Source organism: Belonocnema kinseyi, chromosome 6 (genome assembly GCF_010883055.1).
Source record: "Belonocnema kinseyi isolate 2016_QV_RU_SX_M_011 chromosome 6, B_treatae_v1, whole genome shotgun sequence".
Lineage (NCBI taxonomy): Eukaryota > Metazoa > Arthropoda > Insecta > Hymenoptera > Cynipidae > Belonocnema > Belonocnema kinseyi.
The window spans coordinates 59,802,120-59,827,568 of NC_046662.1; the positions used below are offsets into that span (position 1 = coordinate 59,802,120).

The 25,449-nt window shown below is 29.4% G+C and overlaps 1 protein-coding gene across 1 annotated transcript in view; it reads left to right on the plus strand.

The window, feature by feature from the left end:
• The first annotated feature begins 735 nt into the window (after positions 1–735).
• The window catches only part of LOC117174948 (synaptic vesicular amine transporter), a 42,446-nt gene continuing 17,732 nt past the window's right edge, over positions 736–25,449 (plus strand). Inside the window, exons 1-4 of the mRNA XM_033364410.1 lie at positions 736–906; positions 7,576–7,788; positions 17,240–17,506; positions 20,500–20,540. Coding sequence (XP_033220301.1) covers positions 813–906; positions 7,576–7,788; positions 17,240–17,506; positions 20,500–20,540 — 615 coding nt within the window. The 5' untranslated portion in view covers positions 736–812. The remainder of the gene's footprint in view (positions 907–7,575; positions 7,789–17,239; positions 17,507–20,499; positions 20,541–25,449) is intronic.

The window sequence follows — 25,449 nt, forward strand, 5'->3', positions numbered from 1 at the left end:
TTCTATTTTAAAAATTTTATTTTTCGGGAATCTCACTGTTTAGGGAATGTTATTTTTCAGCATTTTTAGGTGCCCTGATTATTATTTATTTTAAAGAAGTATGATTATGAAATATTTTGAATATATTAATTTTTTTTCAATATTTAAAGTTTTGAAAATTATTTTTAGAATATTTTCTGATTATAGTCTCAATCAATTTTCCGTGGGTGTTTTTTATGGGGATTCTTATTATTCGGGAATTTTTAATTTTGGTAATATTATAAACTGTTCTGGAATTTCATTATTCAGAAATTTTCCGAATTCAGGATTTTTATATATCGGTAATTTTCTATTTCTAACATTTTCTTTTTCGGAATTTTACAGTTAGGCATGTTATTTTTTGGAATTTTGCAATAGTCTCTTTTCCACATTAACCGTTTTTCTACATTTACATATTAAAGTTGATTTATACATTTTTTATTAATTTATTTGTGTATTTAATAATAAATTAAGTATCTGTTTAGTGGGAAGTAGGCATATTAGTGCCACCTCATGAGCTCACCATGAGCGCATTACGAGCAAGAAAAGTCTGTCGGCCACTGATAAGCCGACGCGATCGAAAGAAATCAAAAAGTGCAAAGACTCGTAAACTAGACGATTTGCCTCAACGCGCATGCTCAAATCCTTCAAAACCTATAAAAGTACCCTTGAATCTGTACGGATTCCAGTGAGGATGTGAAACCTGCGTGAAGTGCCTCTGATGGGACCTTAAAAAAACCTTTTAATTAATTTAAAAATCTATTATCGGAGATCTACAGTATTTTTTATTCAATATGGCAAATGAGGAATCAAAAAATTCGAGAATCTTTCTTGTCATTGTTGTGTATCTTAGTCTCTTTTTAGATAATGTTCTTCTTACTGTTCTCGGTGAGGTTTTTTAATTCAACAATTTTTAATTGATTTTTTTTATCTATGAGATATTTGTAATCCTACTTGATGTTCGAAGCTATTTGAAAATTTTTTGACAAATTATAATTTTTTTTTCAAAACTAAGTAACAATTTCAGAGTGACTCCTGGATCGGCAAGTTGGGAAATGACCGAAAATTTTTCGAGATTGGGAAAACCGGGAAAATGCCGGTGAAGATTTATTATTATTTATTTATATTATACATTATTTGTATTATTTTTAAATAAAATAGAATATATCATTATTATTTATGTTACGTTTATTATTGTTTATTGCAAATATTACAAATTTCATATCACATGATACAATGCTATTTGAAATAAGTTCCATTTAAATTTTGTTTAAATGATAATTTCAACTGTTAACTTTTCCCATTTTAGGTCTTCATTTTCAAAAGTCATTTTTAAAAATTTGTTTGTTGATTTGGAGAATTAAAAGCATATGATCATTTATGCCTTATACAGAAAACATTACTCTTTTTTTAATTAAAAAGTTTGTAATTTAGGAAAAATAAATATTTTAACAATAGTTTTTGTAATGGAATTTTCTCTTCATTTTCCCTTCTTAACAATTTAAAAAAATGGTTGCATTTTGATAAATCATGTAGTATTTTCGAGAAACCCATTCCCTATAACTCTACTGTTTCTACTGTCTTTCTTAAAAATTGTTTTAATATGATTTTGGCCATAGAAAAATTTAACTTCAAATTTGGAAAAAGTACAGTGCTAGAGAAAGTTTTCTCTGCGAAAATCCATCATTTCTTTAAATTCAACCATGCTCTAGAAATTCATAAGAAGTGATAGTAGTAAAAAATTATATTGACAAAAAAAAACATTTTTCAAATTAAATTCAAAATAAAAATAAATGTTGTCCGTACATTTATAATTTTCTGTATTGAAAATAATGTTTTTTATTTAAAACTGCAACATCAGAAATGTTATTTTAATTCTTGAAATCATAGAAAAACTATATTTCCAGATTATTAATAGTGATTTTTGAAACTGAACTGTATTACGAGTGGTGAAAATTGAACAATACAATTTTACAAAACGATTCTGAATCTGTTCAAAATTAAACAATAGTAAAGAAGCAATTTTTGTTTTTCTACGCTTTATGAATTGCAAGAAGGATATGCTTTTATTTAAAAATTTTTTATTGAGCTGGAAGGGAGGACAATTTTTGTGTTTAATTTTTTCTTAATTGGAAGAGGCCATTTTTTGTTTAAGCACTTCCGTTAAGTCGAAGAGGGAAACTTTTTTTTCTGAATTGGAAAAGAGAAATTTATTATTTTTCAGATTTTCGTTGAGTTTCGAATAAGGAAATTTTAGTTTTAAACTTATCTTGAAATCGCAGAGAAAAATGTTATATTTTTAATATTTTGATCGAGTTACAAGAAAGATAATCTTAGTTTAAGTTATTTTATGAATTAGAAAAAAGATAATTTTTTTCTGTTAACATTTTCATTGAGTTAGAAAGGACGGCATTTTTGTCTTATTTTGTTCGGGACCAGAAGAGGACATTTTTTAGCCTTTTTTATTTAGCTGATGAGGGAAAATTTTTGTTTTAAATTCTTTTTACAAATTGGAAAAAAACAATTTTTTATTAATGGGCAAAGGGGCTTTTTGTTTTTAAATTTTTTACTCTTTTGTATGGAAGGACATTTTCGTTTTAATTTTTCCTAATATGGAAGAAACATTTTTATTTTCAACTTTTTCTTCTGAATTGAAAGAGGGCAATTTTTTATTATAAATATTTTGGTCTTGTTGCAAGGGACATTTTTTGTGCTTTAAAGATTTCTATTGATTTAAAAGAGAGAAGATTTTGATTTAATTTGTTCTGAACTCGAAGAGGATTTTTTTAATTTAAGATTTTTCTTTAGTGGAAAAGGCCGTGGTATTAAATGATAATTTTTTTGAATTGGAAAAGGGACATTTTTTTAAAAACATTATTAACCATTTGAAATAGAAGAAATTTTGGTTTTAATTTTTTCTGCATTGGGAGAGGAACGTTTTTTTTATATTTAAGATCTTTCTTTCGTTGAAAAGGATAAAATTTCGGTTATTACTTTTCTTGATTTGGAAGCGGCACTTTTCTTGCTTAAAAGACTTTTAACGATTTGAAAGGGAAGAAATTTAAGTTTTATTTTTTCTGCATTGGGAGATGACCATTTTTTTAATTTTAGGAGTTTTTATTGACTTCGAAAGGATGGAATTTCGGTTAATAATGGTTTCCGAATTTGAGGAGGGACATTTATTTTCTTTAAAGATTTTTAACGAGTTGGAAGCAAACAAATGTTGGTTTTAGTTTTCTCTAAATCGAGAGAGGAACATTTTCTTGTTTTTAAGATTTTTTTTCATTTGGAAAGAAGAAAATTTCAGGTATTAATTTTTTTAGAATTTGAAAAGGGACGTTTTTTTGTTAAAAAATTTTTAATGCGTTGTTACGGGAGAAATTTTATTTTTAATTTTCCTTAAATGGGGAGCGAAACTTTTTTTATTATTAGGATTTTTTTTCAATTGGAAAGAAGAAAATTTCGGTAATTAAATTCGGTTTATTAAATCGGTTATTAAAATTATTTATTTTATTATTTTAATCTTTGAACTGTTTAGTTTATAAAAGTTTACAATCTAAGATTTTGGAGTTTGTTGGAATTTTAATTTTTATTAAAAACCTTCTTTTTATACGTGTAAATTATTGAGAATTTGAATTTTAAATTTCCAATTAAAATTTTTTTAAGCTTTAATTTTACAAGATTGAAATTCAAACGAGCTTCACTTTGAGGGCTTTAATTTGCAATTCCGTTTAGATTTTACTTCAAATGAAAAAATTTGCAGTTTCAAGATTTAAAATTTTTTAATTTCAATGAGCCTGCAACATTTTTTGCAAACGGAAAAATGACTGGGAATTTTTTTCTTTAATTAAAACGACCACCCTAAATATGAAAATTATCTTCGATTCTCTTTTGATAGAACATTATAAAGATAAGCTTTAAAGGGAAAAAACAGAATGTAGGTTGCGCAATATTTCATCCCCTTAAAAATCCATTCATTAGGGTAAATTGTTGCTTTTTGCAAACTCATATTTTATTCAAGTACAATTTTCTGGAACGAGAAAGGCAATATATGTCAAATTGACTTGAATATAACTTCTTTTGACATATTCTTTCTAACCTTGTTTTTTATAAAATTATTTTAAATCTTAGTTTGAGCTTTAAACTGAAGTTGAATGCAAACAATAATGTGTCAGTTTATAATATAGAAGAAATAAATTATTTAATTAGAAAAAGACTGAAAATTTAATTATTCTATGAATTAAATCTTTAGTAATTTATGGTATGAAAATGTTTATCAATATTTGACTTCAGATTCTTTCCCCTACTCCGCTCTTTTCTCCCCCTTTTTTAAGAATTTTCCTCCCCCCATTTTCAGGAAATTTTCCGTTTTTTTGCTTCAATGTTAACTAAATATTTAGATCCAAATAAGAAAATTAAAATATTTTTAATTTTAATACATTTTTAATCCAAGGTTTGGCTGGAAATTAACTTTTTTAATGAAAATGTACCATTTCGGGATTAAAAGTCAAATTTGTACAAAAAATTGGACTTTCATGCTTAATTAAAAATGCAACTGTTTGTTTAAAAAAATTATTTGTTACGGTTGATGATTTTTGAGTTAAAGATTTATCACTTCTGTTGGAAATTCATCCTTTAGGTTGAAAATGGTTTTCTTTTACTGAATTTTTTTTAATCAAAAGTTTAATGATTCCATTTTTGATTGAAAAGTAATTTTTTCAATTGGGAATTTAGTTTAGTTTTGTTGAAAATTAATTAATTTTTTTTCCACAAAATTTAGCGATTTATTTGATAACTCACCTTTCGAGGTTGTTTATGCAATTATTTGGTGAAAATGTATCTTTTCGGGGTTAAAAGTCAAATTAAAAAAAAAATATATTTTTTTGGTTAAAAAATAATCTATTTAAGAACAAGATTAATTTTTATTTGTTAAAAGTTCAATTCTTTAGTTGAGAATTCATCTCTTTTCTAGAAAAAATGACATATTTTTTTCTTATAAATGCAACTATTTGGTAAACAATTATTGATGTAAACATTTGGAAACACCAAATCAAACCATTCTCCGACGGACAATGCAATAATGAATTGTAGAAAAATTATTTCTTCTGTCTTACAGTCACAACAAGATAAAAACATTACATTTTAAACATTGTAATTCATAAAAACATTGCATTTAACTTTATATACTGCCTTTATCTTCATCAAGGATTTACCGCCTTATTTATCTCCTAGTCATATGTTCGTCGTTGTTTCAAAACAATTAGAACGGTTTCATAATCGTTAATAATGTAGTTTTTACGCTGAAAAAAGCCTCTTCAATTTTATGAGGCTTTCTCTATTTACTCATCCTGAATAATTGTTTGGAGTCTTACTTTTTTAAAAATTTAATAACGTATAAACTATTTTTTATTATGACACAAAAAAATTGACACGTATTGAATCTAAAATTGGAATGATTGTTGCTTCGCTTACAAATCGTTTTAAACTAAGGTATTAGTTTAAAAATATTTTTTACTCATAAATAATAATTTTTTAAAACTATTTCTATTTATTTTTATTATGTATCAGCTTATTATAAATTTGTTTTTATTTTGCCGTGACCGTAAGACAGAAGAAATAATTTGTCTACAATTCATTAAACAGTTATTATTTGTAATCTGTCTAGGACGATGATTCAACTATTTTCTTAGAAATAAATGTTTTTTATTGGTTAAAAATTCAACTTTTTGTTTTGAAATATCAATATTTTTTGGTTGCGGATTGAACTATTTTTTTGAATTTCTTCCTTTTTCGGTTTAAATATATTACATTTTTATCGAGAGTTCATCTCTTTGATTAAAGCTTTAACGATTTTGCTGAGAATTCTTCTTTGTTTAAATCAATTGATTTGACTAGAAATGTTAAATTCCATTTTTTATTGAAACTTTACTATTTTTAGTTTAATAGAAAATTCAACTATTTGATTGAAAATTAACGTATTTTATCAAAAAATTGTGTTTTTCAGTAGAACATTAATCTTTTTGGTTTGAAATTGTTCTATGTTCCTAAAAATGTAATATTTTTACTTGAAAGGTTAGGCATTTCAAGTGTTTTATATTGTATTTAATATTTTCCCTGCATGAATTTTATTGAAAAGAATTTATTCCCCTATCATTTCCATTTTTTCGTTAAGCATTATCCTATTTATCATATTTACCCTATTTTAAGAGCATTTTAGGTTATGCTATAAAGCATTGAAATATAAAGACATTGGTTAAGTTCCAAATATTCATTCAAAATGTAACGCAATAAATATAAATGTGGTTATCAGTCACTAGTATTTACATTTTAGCTTTTCGTTATTCTTTTCACTTTTTAGGGTTTCGTAACCCCTGGCAGGAATCCTTACAGTTTGGGTCGGACGTTTGTTCGTTCGTACGTTGTAATTTTTTTTGAGAAAGGAAAGTAAGGAAAACTCCTAACTCCCAACTCGTAACTCACAACTTAACTTACAACTCCTTATTAAAAACTCATAACTCACAACTCCTAACTCACAACTCACAACTTACAATTCAGAACTTACAACTCCTAATTCCTAACTCCTAACTCATAACTTAAAACTCCTAACATCTCATTACTCACAATTCCTAACTCACAACTCACAAATCCTAAATCACAACTTACAGTTCAGAATTTACAACTCACAATTCAGAACTCACCACTTAGAATGGGAGAGAAGTAGGAAAAATGATGTGAATAAAGGAAGGGAAAGTTGCGGACGCCAGGAGAAGTAAGGGTAAGAGAAATAAGAGAAATTGTGAGGTATGAGGGGAGGATAAGTACGCAAGCGGAGGGGATCTTAACCAAGGCCAGTGAGAGGAAATGAGGGGTTGATATGGTGAGGGGAAATGTGGTGGGAAATGTAGAGAGGGGAAAGTAGATGAGAAAGAAGTTTGTGAAGAGAGAGAAAGCGGAGGATGAAGTGCGGATAGGGGATGTAGGGGAATGTAAGAGAGAATAGGGGATGGGAAGCATGAAGTAGGAAGAGAAGAAGTTATCGCTGGGAAAGTACGGGAAGTAAAGGGAGGGAAAGCGGGGAGTATGAGAAAAAGAAGTGAAGAAATTATAGAGAAAGTAAGGGGAAGTGATACAGTGAAGAGGGGGAATGATGAGAGTGAAGAGAGGGAAGGGCAGCGTAGGGGAAGTGGGGAGTGAGTAAAAGAGTCGTAGGAGAAGGAAGGGGAGTAGAGGAAGTTAGGTTAGCTAGTGGAGGAATAGAGAAGAAGTAAAAAGCAAAAAAAGGTGAAGTAAGGCTTGGGAGGTGATGCGGGAATTTTGGGAGGGGAAGAGCAGAAGTTGAAAAGAGAGTGGAAAGACTACAAAACCCTTTTTTGGTATGCGCAAAGCGACTCAGACTAATTTTCAGTTATATTAGTCTGTTGCAGCTCTGATTTCGAATAATTATCAATAAAATTATTAGGAAAAGTAATTGAAAGAAGGGTTTGTTCTAGATTCAGAAAAGGTTCCGATGTTTCTTTTTGCGGAATAGTATCCACTAAAGGAAAATGTTTATTTCAGTGCCCATCATCCCAGATTATCTGTGCACACTCGAAGGTAATGCGACGAGCATTGTCAACTCCGTTGATGAAAACGGTCGTGTGGGATTATTGCTAAGCTCTAAAGCGTTTATCCAGTTAATTTTGAATCCAGCTGTTGGGACTTTTATTGGCAGTACAGGATATGCGAAACCACTTTTCTTTGGAAATATGTGCCTGCTTATTACCGCACTATGTAAGCATTTTTTCACATTTTTTATTACAGTCTTTGTATGAGAAACTATTACATTTTTTATTTTTTACAAAGTTTTTATATCCCACCTCCAAGACATTACACGGTGAGTATCTCCCAGCGTCAATGTAAAAAAGACATTAGAAGAAGTTTTTTGAGGAGTACTATTCTTGCATAGTATAGGCGAGTTCTAAATTTAGATAGTAAAAAAATCCTAAGAAATAACCTTTTTTTTCTCAGGGATTGTTAAAAATTAATTATAAAGTTTAAAAAAGTTCTACACTCAGAAAAATGTATGTTTAAATCAAACAAAAAAATTTTTTTGAATTCATATAATTAAATCAGACAAATTTTTTGTTTTAATTAAAAAAAGGTTTATTCAATTTTAAGAAATAAAAACGATTTGCCTCATTGATTGAAACAAATAATTTGTTTAGTACAATTTATTTGATTTAAAAAAAATGGACTTTTATTTAACAATTTATCTGTTAAAAATCTGTTTATTCAAATTCATAAAAATATTTGTTTGATTCAAACAAAAAATACAGTACAAAGCAATACTACAAAGTGCCGCTAGGCGTGATAAAGCGCTGCCGGCGGTTCCTAAGTAACTAACCTAGAATCTGAATTAATTGATCAGATGATTTACTTGATGGCATTAGAATTTTTTGAGTGTTGTATTATTCTGAAGGTTCTGATTTACTGTAAAATGTTAAATTAATTGGAAAATGGACGAAATAACTCTAGTTTAGGAATTACTTGAATTGTAGGGCGTTTACCTTGGATATAATTGAAGATTTCGAATGCGAATCTTTTTCAATACTAACGTCCTTTGTTTATAAAGATGATTTATGAAATCAATCATGTTTTTTTTTAATTTCATTATCATTGTATAATTGAAAGCAGGAACACTGATATACAGGGTGTCTAAAAACTCCCGGGACGGTTGGATATTTCTTCAGGTAAAATATTTTATAAAAAAGAAAAGATCATTCCTGAAGTAAATTTCAACGAGAAATTCAATGGTGACCTACATTTTGACCTTGAAGTTGACCTTCATGTCTTTTTGAAGGTCAACTTTGTTTTTTTTTTATGAAAACCCTCCTTTTTACATCTGCAATCGATAGAGCGGAAAATTCTACGTGCATATACGTACCCAAGTCATAGGTCAATTGTAACATTCAAGGTCAGTTAGAGGTTATTTGAAATTAACAAAGTTTTCCAAGAGGTCAGTGTAATTCCTGAAGTCAATTTCAACGAGAAATTCATTGGTAAGCTCTATATTGATCTTGGTTACAGCATTTTGAATATTGTAAAATTATAAGGAAATTTTTTATTAAAAGTTCCAGGTGTTCTGCTGAGAGTTCTGTTCCTCCCCGAAGAGTTATAAAGTCCTATACCGTTTTTCGATACCTAAGTCAATACCTAAGGCGATACCGTAAGTCCTATACCGTTTTCCCATACGAATATCACGAATCGAAACTAAATTTACGTATTACGAGTACATACTTACTATCTTTCGCTAAAATATTATTATGACGCAAGCTAAACTTTCGGGACGAGAGAGGGTATCTGTATTAATGATGCGTGGTTGGGGAGATCGAGTTCGATCTTATGATCAAGTTTGTTTGCTTTTTAATCGCACTTTTCGTCATGGAGAAGGGTTAAATCCTGTCTCAAAATCAACAATTAAAAGAACTGTAAGGGGCTTTATAAATCATGAATCTTTCAAGGACCTTCAGAGAACTGGTCGGCCAAAATCTGCAGGATCTGAGGAGATGCAGATAGACATAGCCCAAGCATTTGTTGAAAACCCACACCTTAATTTACGTCGAGCTAGTGATGAGCGTGACGTTGCTCCTTAAATAGTGCGAAATATTTTAAAAAGCATTAATTTCCATCCTTACAAAGTTCATCTGGTACAAGAACTCAATGATGACGATCCTGATCGTCGGGTTGAATTTTGTGAAATTATGATGGACAGAATTGATAGAGATCCTCTTTTATTGTACAATACAGTATTTTCAGATGAATCTACTTTACTTTAAAAGGTGAAGTTAACAGGCAAAATTGTAGATATTGGTCCGACACAAATCCTGATTGGATGTTGGAGAGTCACACACAATATCCACAAAAGATTAATGTTTGGGCTGGTATCTTGAATTATACATTGATAGGCCCTTTCTTCATTGTTGGTAATCTCAATGCCCGTGCATATGAAGAGCTTCTCAGAATACAAATTGTACCAAGAATAAGGGAGATTACAGGCAATAATTTTCAAAATATTTGGTTCCAGCAGGACGAAGCAGCGGCTCATTGCGGTAGGGAGGTTCGAGCATACTTGGATACTCAGTTTCCTCAAAGGTGGATTGGAAGAAGGGGTGAAATTAAGTGGCTTGCTAGATCTTCTGATCTGACGCCTCTCGAGTACTTTCTTTGGAGTAATTTCTTTGAGGGTTGCAGAATCGGATTCTGCAACAGGCTACTTTGATTGATAGGGAGATTATTCGTAATGCTGTAACTCATTTTTACAATCGCATAGCTTTTTGCCAAGAAGCTCAAGGTTTTCAGTTCGAACATCTTCACTGAAGCGTGAGAGGCAAGGGGATTCACGCTAATCAAGCACCCGGAAACGTGAGAGGCAAGGGGACTCACGCTAATCAAGCAATAAAGAGCTCACCAATGAATTTCTCGTTGAAATTTACTTCAGAAATTGCACTGACCTCTTGGAAAACTTTGTTAATTTCAAATAACCTCTAACTGACTTTGAATATTACAATTGACCTATGACTTGGGTACGTACCTGAACGTAGAATTTTCCGCTCTATCGATTGCAGATGTAAAAAGGGGGTTTTCATTTCAAAAAACAAAGTTGACCTTCAAAAAATCATGAAGGTCAACTTCAAGGTCAAAATTAAGGTCACCATTGAATTCCTCGTTGAAATTTACTTCAGGAATTACACTGACATCTTGGAAAACTTTGTTAATTTTAAATAACCTCTAACTGACCTTAAATGTTACAATTGACCTATGACTTGAGCACGTAGCTGAACGTAGAATTTTCCGCTATATCGACTGCAGATGCAAAAAAAGGGTATTTCCATTCAAAAAAACAAATTTGACCTTTAAAAAGCCATGAAGGTCAACTTTAAGGTCAAAATGAAGGTTACCATTGAATTCGTCATTGAAATTTACTTTAGGAATGACCTTCACTTTTTTGAAAAGTATTTTACCTGAGGGTATCCAATCGTCCCGGAACTTTTTGGACACCCTGTATACATTCAATTCAAATATCTAACTCTGGTACTTTTCTCATTATTCTAATCTATGATTGTTTTATTCAGAAATGAGAAGCACAAAGTTAACAATTAACGAGAATTAAGCTTCGGAATGAATACGTGTTTCTGGGTTCACATATACAACGATAATTATGATTATGAATGAACATGTTATCGAGCTTATGCCCTATTTTTATCAAGAATGCTCAATTTTGAGGTTAAGTGTAAAAAATATATATATACTTCACTTGAATAAAATATATAATTATTTTAAAAAGTATATATCAATGTAAATAAGAACTTTACTTATTTTAAACCAGAGATTTATTTAAACAAACCAAAAATGTATTTGAACCAAACAAATGAGAACAAACAAAAAATTTATTTGAATCAATCAAACATTTGTTTGAGCCCATATTAAAGAAATAATTTGTTTAATTCAAGAAAAATTTGTTTGGTTCAAACTAATATTTTTCTGAGTGTACAAGAAATATTGTAGGATTATAACAGTTGAATATAGAAAGAGTTATACAGAGTGTCCCAGGCTCAAGTGTCCGCACTTATATGACTGTCCAAAAATAAAAAAATATGTATCGAAAGTTCCTTTTCCACAAATCAGTAGAAGTTTTAGTTTTTGAGTTGCAAAACATTTAAGCTGGACCAATCGGGATCGTGGTATAAATAAGCGTGCGTCCATGAGCTCTCCTCAAGAAAGCGACGCTCGACTCCCGCTCACGTACGCACGTCTGCCTAAACCGCGCTCCTAATTGATCCAGCTTAAATATTTTATATCTCAAAAACTACAACCTAAACTTATTTTTGGAAAAGGAATTTTCGATTTTATTATTTTTTTATACAGCTATATAAGTCCGGATGCTTTAGCCTGGTACACCCTGTATATTACTTTAGTCCAAAAGATTATTAAGAATAATATAAGTCGACTTTTTTTGCAAAATTTTCTCTTCGGATCATGCTTGGAAATTTTTTATATGCAATTTAAACAATCGTCAGAGCGCTTGTTCAAAAAAACTATTTTTATTAACAATTTTTTTGGTTTCTAATATAATAGGCCCATTTTGTCTTCAAAACTAAGTAAAAAAAAGATGCAATTATGTACTTTTTAGGTTATGGATTGCGATCAGACAATTATATTAAATAATTTGATACTAATTTTTTATAAAAATGAATGTCTAAGTATCTGAAGAATATAAATGATTGAAGGGATATTGAATCTAATTGTGATAAATAAATTATATTAACTCAACATTAACATCGCGGAAATTTTGCTTGCAAAGTTTATTTGTCATTTGAAATTGCTTGATTTTATCGACAGGATCATATTTGATCATTACAATTCCTTGGCTGGTATAATTTTTTATTTTATAAACTAATAATATAAAAAATGCATAGCTTAGGCATTTATAGGCCGAATGTAATCGGTTCTTTTTATTAGTATATTTCAATTATATTAGCCGCAATATTTGGTGATAAATATTTGACATTTGATATTTGTTAATTTTATAAACAAATGCATAGCCTGACCATTTATAGGCAGAAGGTAACCGTTTTTTCTAATCGTCTTTAAATTGTATTATTTGTGATTTTTATTGATGCTGACTTGTTGTTTTAAATTATTTGTTTATTTTACAAACAAATTCTATGAACAAATTCATAGTTTGGCAATTTATAAACTAACAATAATTGTTTTTCATTCTTAACGCTTTTAAATTATTTGATTTATTTAGCTTTAAATCATATTAATTCGATATTATTTGTTTATTTTATAGGAAAATTTGATAAGTAAATGCATAGTTTGGCCATTTATAGACATAAAGTGAACTTTTCTCTTTCTTATCGCCTTAAAATTATATTAGTGGTTATGTTTAGTAATGAGGATTTGTCAGTCGATATTATTTGTCTATTTTATGAACAAATGCATAGTTTAGTCATTTGTAGACAGAAAGTAATTTTTTTATTAGTGCTTTCAAATTATATCGCTGGGAATGTCTTGTGATATTTTAGAAGAATTAATTTCCAAGTTGTCTATAAATAGCTAAATTATGCATTTATTTATAAAATAAAAAAATATTGAACGAGAAGTCTTCACCACTGATAATCGTTACTTATAGAAATTTGAAGACGGTGAGAAAAAAACGATTACTTTCTGTCTATAAATAGACAAACTATGCATTTATTAAAAAAATTTGTTTATGAAATAAACAAATAATATCGAATGATAATTATGCATAACTAAACACCAGCACTTATATAATTTGAATGCGTTAAGGATGAAAAACAATTACTTTCTGTTCATAAATTGCCAAAATTTGCATTTGTCCGCAAAATTTGTTTGTAAAATAAACAAATAATGTCGACTGACAAATCTGCAACAATAAAAATAACGACTAATATAATTCAAAGGTGATTAAAAAGAACAACGGTTACTGTCTGTCTATGAATGGTCAAACTATGCATTTGTTTATAAAACAAACAAGTAATATCGATTGACAATTCTTTGTTACTAAACATCACTACTTATGTATTTTGAAGATGATTAGAGAAAAAAAAGATTACTTTCGTTCTAAAAATGATCGAACTATGCATTTGTTTAAAAAATTAACAAATAATATCAAATTGACCAATATTTATCACTAAGTATTACCAAATATAATTTAAAGGTACTAAGAAAGAAAACCGATAACTTTAGACCAAGAAATGCCTAAACTATGTATTTGTTTATATAATTAGTTTATAAAATAGACAAATTATACCAGACACCAAATTTTAATGAATAAACATGATCGCATCGATAAAATCAAGTAATTTCAACTTACAAATATACTTTGCAAACAAAATTTCCACGATGTTGATATTTTGTCAATATAATTTGTTTACAACAATTAGATCACATCTAAAAAAATTGTAGGTTGTATGTCATTTTGAATAATAAATTTCCAATTCAGCCCACTATGCAGCGGAGCTTAAAAGAAATTTTTTTAAAACTTAAGGTATCAATATTAAAAAAATATTTAATTTCGACCTGTAGACAAACAAAATTAACATCAAATTGTTTATTATGAAATTATATTCCAAACTGAGACTTGTACTACTGCCGTTTTCGTGTGTTTGATTTTTTTTTTTATTGCAGTAACAGTAGTTGAATAATCTTTGGAATGAAAACAAAATTTGTATTGGAATTTTTTTGTTTTAAATACTTTTATAACAACATAAAGCAATATCCAATAAATATCATCTAATTGTAAGGACACTTTGGTTAAAGTTAGTTGAGGCTCACCGTACGAATGTTCAATAGGGTGCATCCTAAAAAAGTGGGTCAAAGAAAGCTTTTCTGGTAAAATTAGTCTAGAGCTTAGGGGAGCATCCACATGTTACGTGACAGTATTTTTGATGATTTTTGGCATTTTAGTAACCCCCATTCAAATGTCATGTGATACTGAAGCTGATTCCCCGCCTACTTTGAAAAAATACGAAATAAATATAAATGTAATTTTACCTAAACGCCAATTAAACTATTAATAATAAATAAAAAATCGGAAAATACTTTTAATTAAATTCCTTAGACTTCTTTTTATTAGAGAAAACTGATATAATTTAAATATTATTTTAACCAGCAGAGTACCTTAATAAATTAGGGGCTGTCCATAAACTCTTTTTCCTCTTTCTGAAGAATTATCAATTTTTCCCAGTTTTCAAGAAAGTTGCCAGTTTTCTCGTTTTTTCGATAAAATTTAAACTAAAAAAATAGAAACAAATAAGAAAATCCAAATAATCTGGGTCAAAAGTTAATTTTTGGTTGAAAAAATTAGAATTGTAGTCTTGGTTCCGAATTCATCTGTTTTGGTTAAAAACTTCTACTACGTTGGTAAAAATTTAATTATTCTATTGAAATTGCAACTATTTTGTCAAAAACACTTTTTTCGATAAAAAATTCAACTAACTTGTTTAAAATAGATCTAGGATATGGATTTTTTTGGTAAAGATTCATCTCAAAGAGATGAATCTTTAAAAAATGCAATACACTATTTAGTTAAAAATTCGTTTAATTTTTTGTTGACAATCAATTTTTTAACTGAAAACTCAACTAATCCATTTTTTCAAAAACATATCTTTTTAAAATTAAAATTCCATTATTAGGTTAAAAAATAATCTTTTATAGTTTAAAATTGAGTAATTCATTTTTTTGTAGAAAAATAAATTTCTTAGTTAAAAATAAACTTTTTGGTTAAAATTTCAACCTTTGGTTTAATGTTAAATTCTTTTCTTGAAACATCATTTTCCTAAAAAAAAATTCTCATTTTAGATGAAAATTCACCTCTTTGGTTGAAAAATTTTTAAACTCTTTTTCTGAAAATAAGTATTTTTGGTTAACAATTAATTTTCTTCACTGAAAATGTAACTATTCCATTTTCTGTTAAAAATGAAGCTTTTCTTGTTGCAGCTCTTTAGAATATTATTAGCCCTGATGAAAGAAAAAGCTCAAATCGAATCAGAGTTGTAAGCTCTATACTAATTTGTTCAGAAAATTTTTTTTCTTCTACCATTTGAGTGCGCTTTCCAAGAACATCGGAAAAACGTTTTTATTTTCCGAGGAAGAAAATAATTTTTTAAACATTTAAACGCAACTGTTTGCTCATTGACACTACATAGAACTTTTTCAGACGCTAAAAATGTGCATTTAAATTTAGTTTCGAAGATAACTCCTTACTACTATTTTGTCATTAACTCAATGACAAATGATTATTTCTTACATTAAATTTGAGCTTTTGTGCACAAAAAATGTCAAAACTCTGTATCAGTATTCGGGAACCCTTTATCTGCAACACGTACTTTGTTTCATATTTTTATCATTATTTTCTGCTAAAAATTTTACTATAATTTGTAAAAAATGTAGGTAACTCCATTTTCTGAAAAGATAGTGAAAATCCTTAAGGCTTTTAAAATAAGTGGGGTTTTCGCCAGATCCATAATGCGTGGGCAAGAATGCATTTTTTAATTTAATACTTTAGCAATACAATCAAAAGGCAATTTTGTCAGCTGGTACAAAGAGATTTAAAAAAATGTTTTATTGTTTATTTTTTGTAATTGAAAATCGAGTAATTTGCACCTGTAGAATGCACCACGCTAACTATTGTGGATAATCGACTAAAAGCACCCGGTTTGGTTTCAATTAGCAGAAAATCTGAAAAAAGCGTAACTTGTGATCAAAATTGAGTGCCGTGTTTAAAATAATAATTTAATAAATAATGATAAATTGAAAAAGCAGATATCTGTAAATATTTCTATGACTTTAAATTAATACAGGAATAAAATGCTTTTTTAGGTACTAAGCGGTACTTCTTTTGCGAAAAAAGTGGACTGGAGGGGGTAGAACTGTCTAATTTTATCATTTTTGCGTTGAATGAATTTTTGGAATGGTAACTAACGTCAAGTAAAATAAAAATGATTAAGTTTGATATTACGTAAACAAAATGAGGCAATTGAACTTTGAGGTTAGAATTTTTGCGCAACAGTATTATAAAAGAGCATTTTTTAAAATAAACGTAGCCACATTTTTCAGAAAGGTTTTAAGAATATGTTATAAATATCTACTTTTAAAATTATTATTATGTATTAATTCATTATTTTGAACATTGCACTAAATAAGTTACGAAAGAAGTAACTTCCTTACCAGCACAAAGGTTGACATATTATATATCTATGTTACTTGCAGATTTTATGGGTCTTGAAGCTAGGTCGAACGATTGCCGCCCGGCATACACAATAGCTAGAGTGTGTTGCATTTTACAGGCACAAAAAGCGAATTCAATCACGAATAACAAAAAAACAAGAAAATTTTTCAAACAAATCTCTCTGTCCAGCCTGACATAATTGCCTTTAGATTGTGTAGTTCAAATATTACATTTAAAAATGCATTCTTGTAGACGTATTATGGATCTGGCGAAAACCCGAGTCTTTTAAGAGCCTTAAGGGTAACCAAAAAGATTATTTGGTGTACTAAATACAGAATTTTAACTTTAGTAAAAAAAAAACGTATAGCAAGGGTGGTTTTCCCCCTTAAATATATATCTGTCAAGACATGCTCAGCTTTCTAAAAATAACTTTCCGATAACTGTATGAAGTTGATAGATTTTTTTTTGCTTGAATGACAAACTTAGTGTTCGCCTTTGGACAAACATACGAGGTGCTTTTCTTGGCTAGAAGTATACAAGGAATATCATCAGCCTGCATTGGGGTATCGGGAATGTCTTTGTTGGCCTCTCAATATCCCGAAGAGGACAAAAGATCAAAGATTATGGGGTTTGTCCTTGGCAGTATAGCTCTTGGTGTTCTTCTGGGATACCCGATGGGCTCGGTGCTTTACGACTTTGAAGGAAAAATGGCACCTTTTTTACTGGTTGCAAGCTTTATTGTCATTTCAATAAGTAAGTATCTTTAGCTTTACTGCTGTTCCAGAAAAAAATATTGATCCTTTCCACTATCATCTACCCCTGAGAGAGACAACTTGATCCTTATGAGATGAAGCGTCTACTATGGGATTATTTTTTCAATTTTATAAATATTAGGGTGAAAAGTAATAAACATTGGTTTGAGATTGTCGAAAACAAATCTGACAGACCCTGGCTCATTACATGGCACATCCTGAAATTGATTTTTAATCCATGTATTACAAATGACAACTTTTCTCCTACAATTATGAAGTGTTTGATGTGATATTTGAACCACATAATCTAAATGGCGGAATACAATCCCTCACATAAAGGTTTTTCGAAAAATGGTCTTGTTGTATTTTTTTTTAATTAATTGAAAATATGATGAACGTGTCTGGGAAGGAGCAAACCGTCACTGTAAGAATACCCATGGTGAATCGACGGCGCCGATGTTCGGTTCACCTTGGGTACATTAGCGGTGGCATTTTGCTCGTTGTTAGGCGCATCAAATGCATCATATTTTTAATTTCTTAAAAAAAACTATAACAAGGCCATTTTTTGAAAAACTCCTCCGCGAGGGATTGTTCTTAGCCCTTTAAATTAAGCGGTTAGAATATGACATAAAAATTCATAATTGTAGAAAAAAAGTTGTCATTTGTAATACATGAACTAAAAATCAAGCCCTAGGAAGCCTCTTGAGCCATTTGGTTAACTATGGAAATTTTTTTTTAATTTGATAAAGATTAGGATGAAAAATAATAAACACTGGCCTGAGATTATCAAAAAAGTGAAAGGCGCGGTGTCATTAACCGGAGGGTGTCTTAAAAAAAATTTTGTATATTTTAAGGTTGGCGGTACAGAATTAATTAACAAATAAAATGGGATTTTTTAACAAAGTGAAAAAATATACTGTAAAATAAAAATCACTATCAAAAGATACAGTAAATGTCTACTTCCCAGTAAAAGTATTTTTGAATTAAGGGCAAAAAAGATTGATAAAAAAAAATGATTTAGGTTCGAGGAAATGGATGTGCAAGTTGAGAATCTCGAAGATACACTTACCTAAAATTGGACCAGGCTTGACTGCAAATTGTGGTGAAAAATTCAATTTTCAGCTTAAAAATGAAAAAATCGTGCTTCTAAGATAATTAGTATCTGAATAGGAGTGAAGAAAATTTTGATAAAAATTCGTATTTTGTATTATAATTTCAACAAAGATATTGGTAGCAAATTTAACTATTTGATGTAAAAGTAACTTTTTCTTGAAAATTCAACTATTCTATAGGAAATTCGTTCTTTTGGTTTAAAAATTAAAATATTTTGAAAAATAATTTAACTATTTGATTAAAAATGATTTATTTTGTTGAAAATGAACTTTTTTGTTAAAAATTTATATTTTTGGTCGAAAATCCAACTATTTGGTTAACAAACGAACGTATTGCTGAACATTAATTTTTTTCTGGAAAATTTAACTATTTGGTTAGAATTGAACTTTTTTGTTTAAAATTCATATGTTCGATTTAAAAATGTAACGATTTTGGTGGAAAATTTCATTATTTAGTTTCAAATGGAGTATTTGCTAGAAAAATAACTTTTTTTTGATAATTCATATTTTTTGATTAAACATTCAACTATTTGGTTGAGAATGAACTTTTTTGTGGAAAATTCATGTTTTTTGATTGAAAATACAACTTTTTTATAGAAAATTCATCCTTATCGCTTAAAAATTCCACTATTTGGGTGAAGATTAACTTTATTGTTTAAAATTCATATTTTTTTGTCCAAAATTAAACTATTTAGTTAAGGATTCACTTTTTTGTTAAAAATTCATATTTTTTGTTCGTCTTGTAAAAAATTTGTCCTTTTGGCTTGAAAATTCAACTATATTGGCAGAAAATTATCTTTTTGTTGAAAATTCAACTTGATAGACAATTTAACTATTTAGTTTAAAATGAACTATTTAGTAGAAAATTATCCAATCAAAATTAAATTTATATTTTTTTGTTGAAAATTCAATTGTGCATTAGAAAATGCATCCTTTTTGCTTGAAAATTCCACAATTTTGGTATAAATTTCAGTTTTTGGCTGAAAGTTAACTTTATTTTTGACAATTCATATTTTTCTGTTAAGAATTAAACTAGTTAGTTGTGGATGAACTCTCTTTTTGAAAATTCATAATTTTTTGGTCAAGAATTCAACTATTTAGTTGAGCATTGACTTTTTGTTGGCTATTCAAATTTTTTATTGAAAATTCAACTATTCTGGTATAAATTTCAGTATTCAATTTTTTTTGTTAAAAATTCATCTTTTGACTTGAAAATTTAACAATTTAGTAGATAATGCAACTATTTGTGTAAAAAATAATTTTCAGTTGTTGAGAAAGTTTTTTTGGGCGTCAAACATTCTACTATTTTGGAAGGAAGGTTCGATTTTTACTTGGACTAAAAATTTAACTGTTTCTTTAAAAGAGAGTAATGTTTTTGTTTAAAAATTCAATATATTTCGACTTAAAATCTTAGGAATTTGAAGCGTATTTTTCTTGTTTTGAAAGAATGTTGGGATCTGAAATCTGCAGTTTGGAATCGTAAATTTAAATTGAAAATAATGTTTTTAATTTTTTAAACATCTTTCCTGTTGATCTGTCCTTTTATTTATGGATCTTGCTATAATAATATTTATCAGGAAGTATAAAGATGATAAAAAATCTACAGAAGCTTGAGCCTTCAGGAAGATTCACTTTCTTATATTTTTCTCTCCTATTTAATTTGTCATTCGATGTCCAATATCCTTTAGAATTGGAATCTCCTTTCACGTTCTACAATATAGAGTTCGCTTCTTTTTACGTAATCAGATCTTTCAATCTCTACCTTCCTCCTGCTACAGATATTTTTTACCATTCATTTCCTCCTTCATGATTATCTCCTTTACTAATATAAAAAAGTTAAACTCAATCTTATATGAAAAGTCAGCTTAATCTGATTTCACAGGTCTTCAGATCTTCACTCTCGATTTCGAGACTGTTATCCAGGTGATTACTTCCATGGCAATAAGAATCATCAAGTATGATACAATGATTGAAAGAGTATCACCAATACACCCAGAGAATTATCTTATTTAAATTAAATTTTATTGTATTAGTCATACGTTTGAACAATATAATGGTGATTGCCAAAAGTTGACTATTTTAGACCATGAAATTCTCGAAAAAAAATTTAAAATACCTAAAGTCTATGCATTTTCTAATTAAGGCTCTTGAAATTACTCGGGTTTTCGCCTAATACATAATACGTCTACAAAAATATATTGTTTAATTTGATATTTGAACGACAAACTCAAAAGGCAATTATTTTGGCCTGAAAAGAGAGATTTTTTCAAAAAATGTTCTTGTTTTTGTTTTTGTAACTGAAAATTCAATGTTTTGCGCCTGTAAAATGCAACAGGCTAGGTATTGTGTATGCAACGCTGCAGTCTTCCGTCTTACAAGTCGCACAGAATCGGTGTTTAACGTGTCTTCGTAGCTTCGAGTGATATACAGGGTGATTTTTTTAACTTGAAACTTTCAAATATGATTTAAGATTTCGAACTTGCCCCCACCCCCACCCCCAGGGGGCGGTATGGTTTTTTACATTTTTTCATAGAGTGCCTATTTTTCGACATATTTGAAAGTTTCAAGTTAATAAAATCACCCTGTATAATATAATAGTATAATACAATAATCCAAAAAAAAATATATTTATAATTTTCCGAAATTATATAACATAATATATTCCATTGTGCTAATAAATAACTTATCTTTTACGAAAGTTATCATCGAAATTTATTGCAGTGTTTAAAATAATAAATTAATAAATATTAATCAATTTAAAAAGTAGATCTATTAAATAAAGTAAACTCTTGCCTATTTCGAAACGCTTCTACCATTTCAAGGCTTACCTATTTCAAGTCCCCCACGCTGGGGTATATTTCAAATTGCGTAGTTCCCTCACCTCCCACCACGGTCTATGCACGGTCCCCTGCGCATCACTGGCTAACCAATTGAAAAGCAGCTTCAAAAGCGGGAAGCTCTCGTTGATTTGAATTAAGAATTTTAGCATGACTCCATGGGAATGCAGATGACTTTTTGTAGAAAACATTCTAAACGTAAAAGTAAGTTATAAAGGTACGAATAGTAATATTTGTGAAGTGTAGAACGTATTTTCTCACTCATATTCCATTTTTCTGTCGATTGACGATCTTTCAGTTTCACGAAGTAAAATTGAATATCCCCGGTAAATGAAAAAAAAAAGATTTAAAAGAATTTAAAGTTAATAGGGAGTGGCAGAATTTATAATCCGATTTGTAGAACTTTCCGAATTCATGATGTGTTTTAATAAACATGACACAATTCTGTTTCTGAAATTCGCCCGTACTAATATTCGACGGATTAGCTCTTCTTTTCTCATAGATTACTTTTACGTCCAATTGAAGAATTCTTCAAGTCATATCCTAAATATCAACTTTAAATTCTTTTCAATCTTTTTCATCTAATGGGTCTAAAATTCGAGGTTAGTGTATCAGATCAATTTTATCAGAAATCGACGTGAAGTTGGCACAACAACTATGAAAAAAAAACTAGTTTTATCATATGGAATTGTTTGGTCGTCGTTTGGTGGTGTTTGGTAGCCCACTTTTGACGTTTGGTGGTAAAAATTGAAAAAGTTATCGAATTTTTAAATTTGGGTTGCTAACTTGACGGTAGCACCTAACTTTTTAAAATCTTTAAAAATTTCTTGCGAGAATCGTTTGGTGGCCGAGCGATGGTGTTTCATAGTCCATTTTTGACGTTTGGTGGTCAACATTGAAAAAGATATGGAACTTTGAAAAAAAATGACCAGCACCCTAAAATTTTACTATTTTGAAGTTTGTTCGCACCAATCGCTCCAAAATCGTTTGGTGGTATTTGGTAGTTCAATTTTATTGTTTAACAATTAAAAGTAATGAAATTATGGTAATTTTTATAATTTTCTTTAAAAAAATTACAAGTGTCAGCGCGCAGATGTTTCCGCGCATGCGGCTGCGCGGCGTACTCGTGTACTTGTCATTGGCACGAAAGTTTTAAATACGAAGGAATAATAAGGAGACCTAACTCCGTTTCCCCACTTGGCAAAAGAAACATTACCGTAAGTGGTATGCACATTACAGGAAGATCTTAGATTTTCGTGCGCAGGTGCGCAGTTGTCCTCTTCCTATACACGGAAAATTGTGCGACTGAGAAAGTTTGTCAAATTGCCGTAAGTTAGAGAGGTTCCGTTCATTTGCTTTGATGCAGGTGTCAAATGCCGGGTTGTGGTGCAAGTTTCACGCCGATGAAGGCGAATACACTTTGATTTTTTAAAGCCTTCACTGTACGTACAATAAACTTCTAATATATTTTATTGTTTTACATAACTGTCATTTAATTTTAATAAAAATGATTTAGAAATTTAAACTTTTTCATTACCTGAGCGCCTGCGGAGTATTTCTCCGAGCTTCTCAGAGTTTATCAGAACCTTGAGAATCTTTAGCATATACTCTGAGATTTTTATCGGTAGGGCACTTCATTATAATATCACATTATTTGCAATTATCCGTGCTGACTAAATTGTATACATGCTTATAAATGCGTAATTGAACAATTTCGAAACTCAGTCAACCCATTCATAATAACTTTTAATGAAATTATAATATTTTTCATGTTTACGTTTCGAAAAAACTTGAAACTTTTCAATCAAGTTATATTACTTCCATTATTTCTTTATCATATTACGAATTTAAAAGGTACTTACCTATACTTTTACTTCTCAAAATCTGTTCACACATTTTTCAAACAAGTACCGAAAATACTGTTTATATATTTATTTCGTGTATCTTTCGTATGATTATCAACAGAAGAACAGAACCTTTTTAACTTACGTCAAGTTGACAAACTTTCTCACTCGCACACTTTTTCACGTATAACAAGAGGACAACTGCGCACCTGCGCACGGAAATTTAAGATCTTCCTGTCATGTGCCTATCACTTACGGTGATGTTTCTATTGCCAGTTTCAAATGGCTTCCCACTGGCAGTTGGGTCTCCACTCGATGTTGTATTTATCTCTCGCTTCGCGCTCGATTATGTATTTACCTCGCGCTACGCGCTCGGTCTTTATATTTTCGCACATTCTTGCGTAAATATTTTAAAATTAAGACTCAAAACATCCACCACTGTAAATTTGTCATTGTGAATTCTCTTTGGTTAAAAGAGAATTTGAGCGCACCTACGGCATGCGACTGATGGTAATCGCACTCTGCACTTGGTCTTTGCATTTCTTCCGCATTCGGGCACAGACCTTTTAAAATCAAGGGCGAACGGACCAACAACTGTAATTTTGTGATTTTGAACTCTCTTTTGTTAAAGCTCTTTTGGCTTTAGCGAACACATTCTCATCACGTATCTCGTACTTCGCACTCGATTTTGTCCAACATGTCAACTTTTCTAATTTATACACAACACTTTTATATCAATTATAATACATTTTTTATATAACTCTGCCTGGTATTACTTATTAAAAAATTGCAAAATAAAAAGAAAATTGTATTTATCATGATTATTTTTGTATTTGTATCTTATTTTGCTTTAAATTGTATTCTAGGATGCTCTGAAACATGTATCATTTCAATAAATGTATATCATTACAATTCATAATATGCATAAAAATTGAATCATACTAATTCTTATTTCCTTGTTTTTATAATTTTTTATTTTTAAAGTTGCTTTTTACGATTATATAAAAATTATTGCGCATCTGCATAGGGTATAATATAGGAACCTATATAGGAGCCTATGCCCTCTTTCGTCTTGTCTGTGATTTTTCCAAAAATTTAATTTATAATTTTTAATCTTATTACTTACGAAAAAAATCTACTCGTCCTATCGAAAAATGATTGATAATAAATTGATAGATCTTTTTAGGCGAACAACTTTTGTCTGTTAATTTTAGTGTATACCTTGTGTAGTTTTTTCTAAAAAATTTAGCATTTTTATTTTGAATGTTATTTTTTGCGACTGAAGCAAAAACTACGTGTCCTATCAAAAATTATAGCTCTTTTTTAGATGAACAAGTTTTGTCTCATTTTTTTCGTAACTTGTTTCGAAAAGTGATTCATTATGAATTTGTTGTTTTTTCCAGTGCGTGTAATTTGAGCTTTTTCATTTTTTTCGTATTATGTGTTGCTTAGCTTAAAATATTCATTTTAGTTTTTTTTTTGATCTTGAAAATGCCCTAACTCTGATGATTTTTTATTTATAGAAAAAAGTCATAGGGATAAATTGTTTGAGTTTTTGAGTACTATGAACAACCGTACATAGAAGTTTTAAATCTTGAAAAAATGTGATTTCAAAAATTTTTGGTACGATCAAATTTGGAATTTTCAACTTTTCGACCAAATTAAAAAAATTGTTATCATGGTCTTGTAGGGATTTCGAAAAGCAACGTTTTTCTTCTCTTGAATTTTTTTTCGTATCATGCGTTGTTTGGCTTAAAATGTGCATTTTAATTTGTTTTTTTTTATTTTGAAAATGCTTCAACTCTGGTCATTTTGATTTTTTAAAAAAGTCATAAGGATGAATTGTTAAAATTTTTAAATACTATAAATAACCGTACAGAGAATTTTAAAATTTTCAAAAAAGTGGTCTAAAAAATATTCAAAATGTGCCCACTTTTTGAATTTTCATCCAAAATGGCTGGCTGACAAACTTGACCTTTAGTTTAGGACACTAAATGAGTGTGCCAAAGGACCATCTAATAGATTAATTTTTTCGAAAGATATGGTGTTCACAGATAGACATACAGACAGACACATTAGTAAAAATCTGTTTTTCGGTTTCAGAGGGTCTCAAAACGTGGACATTTGACAAAAACCGGGGGGGGGGGGGGG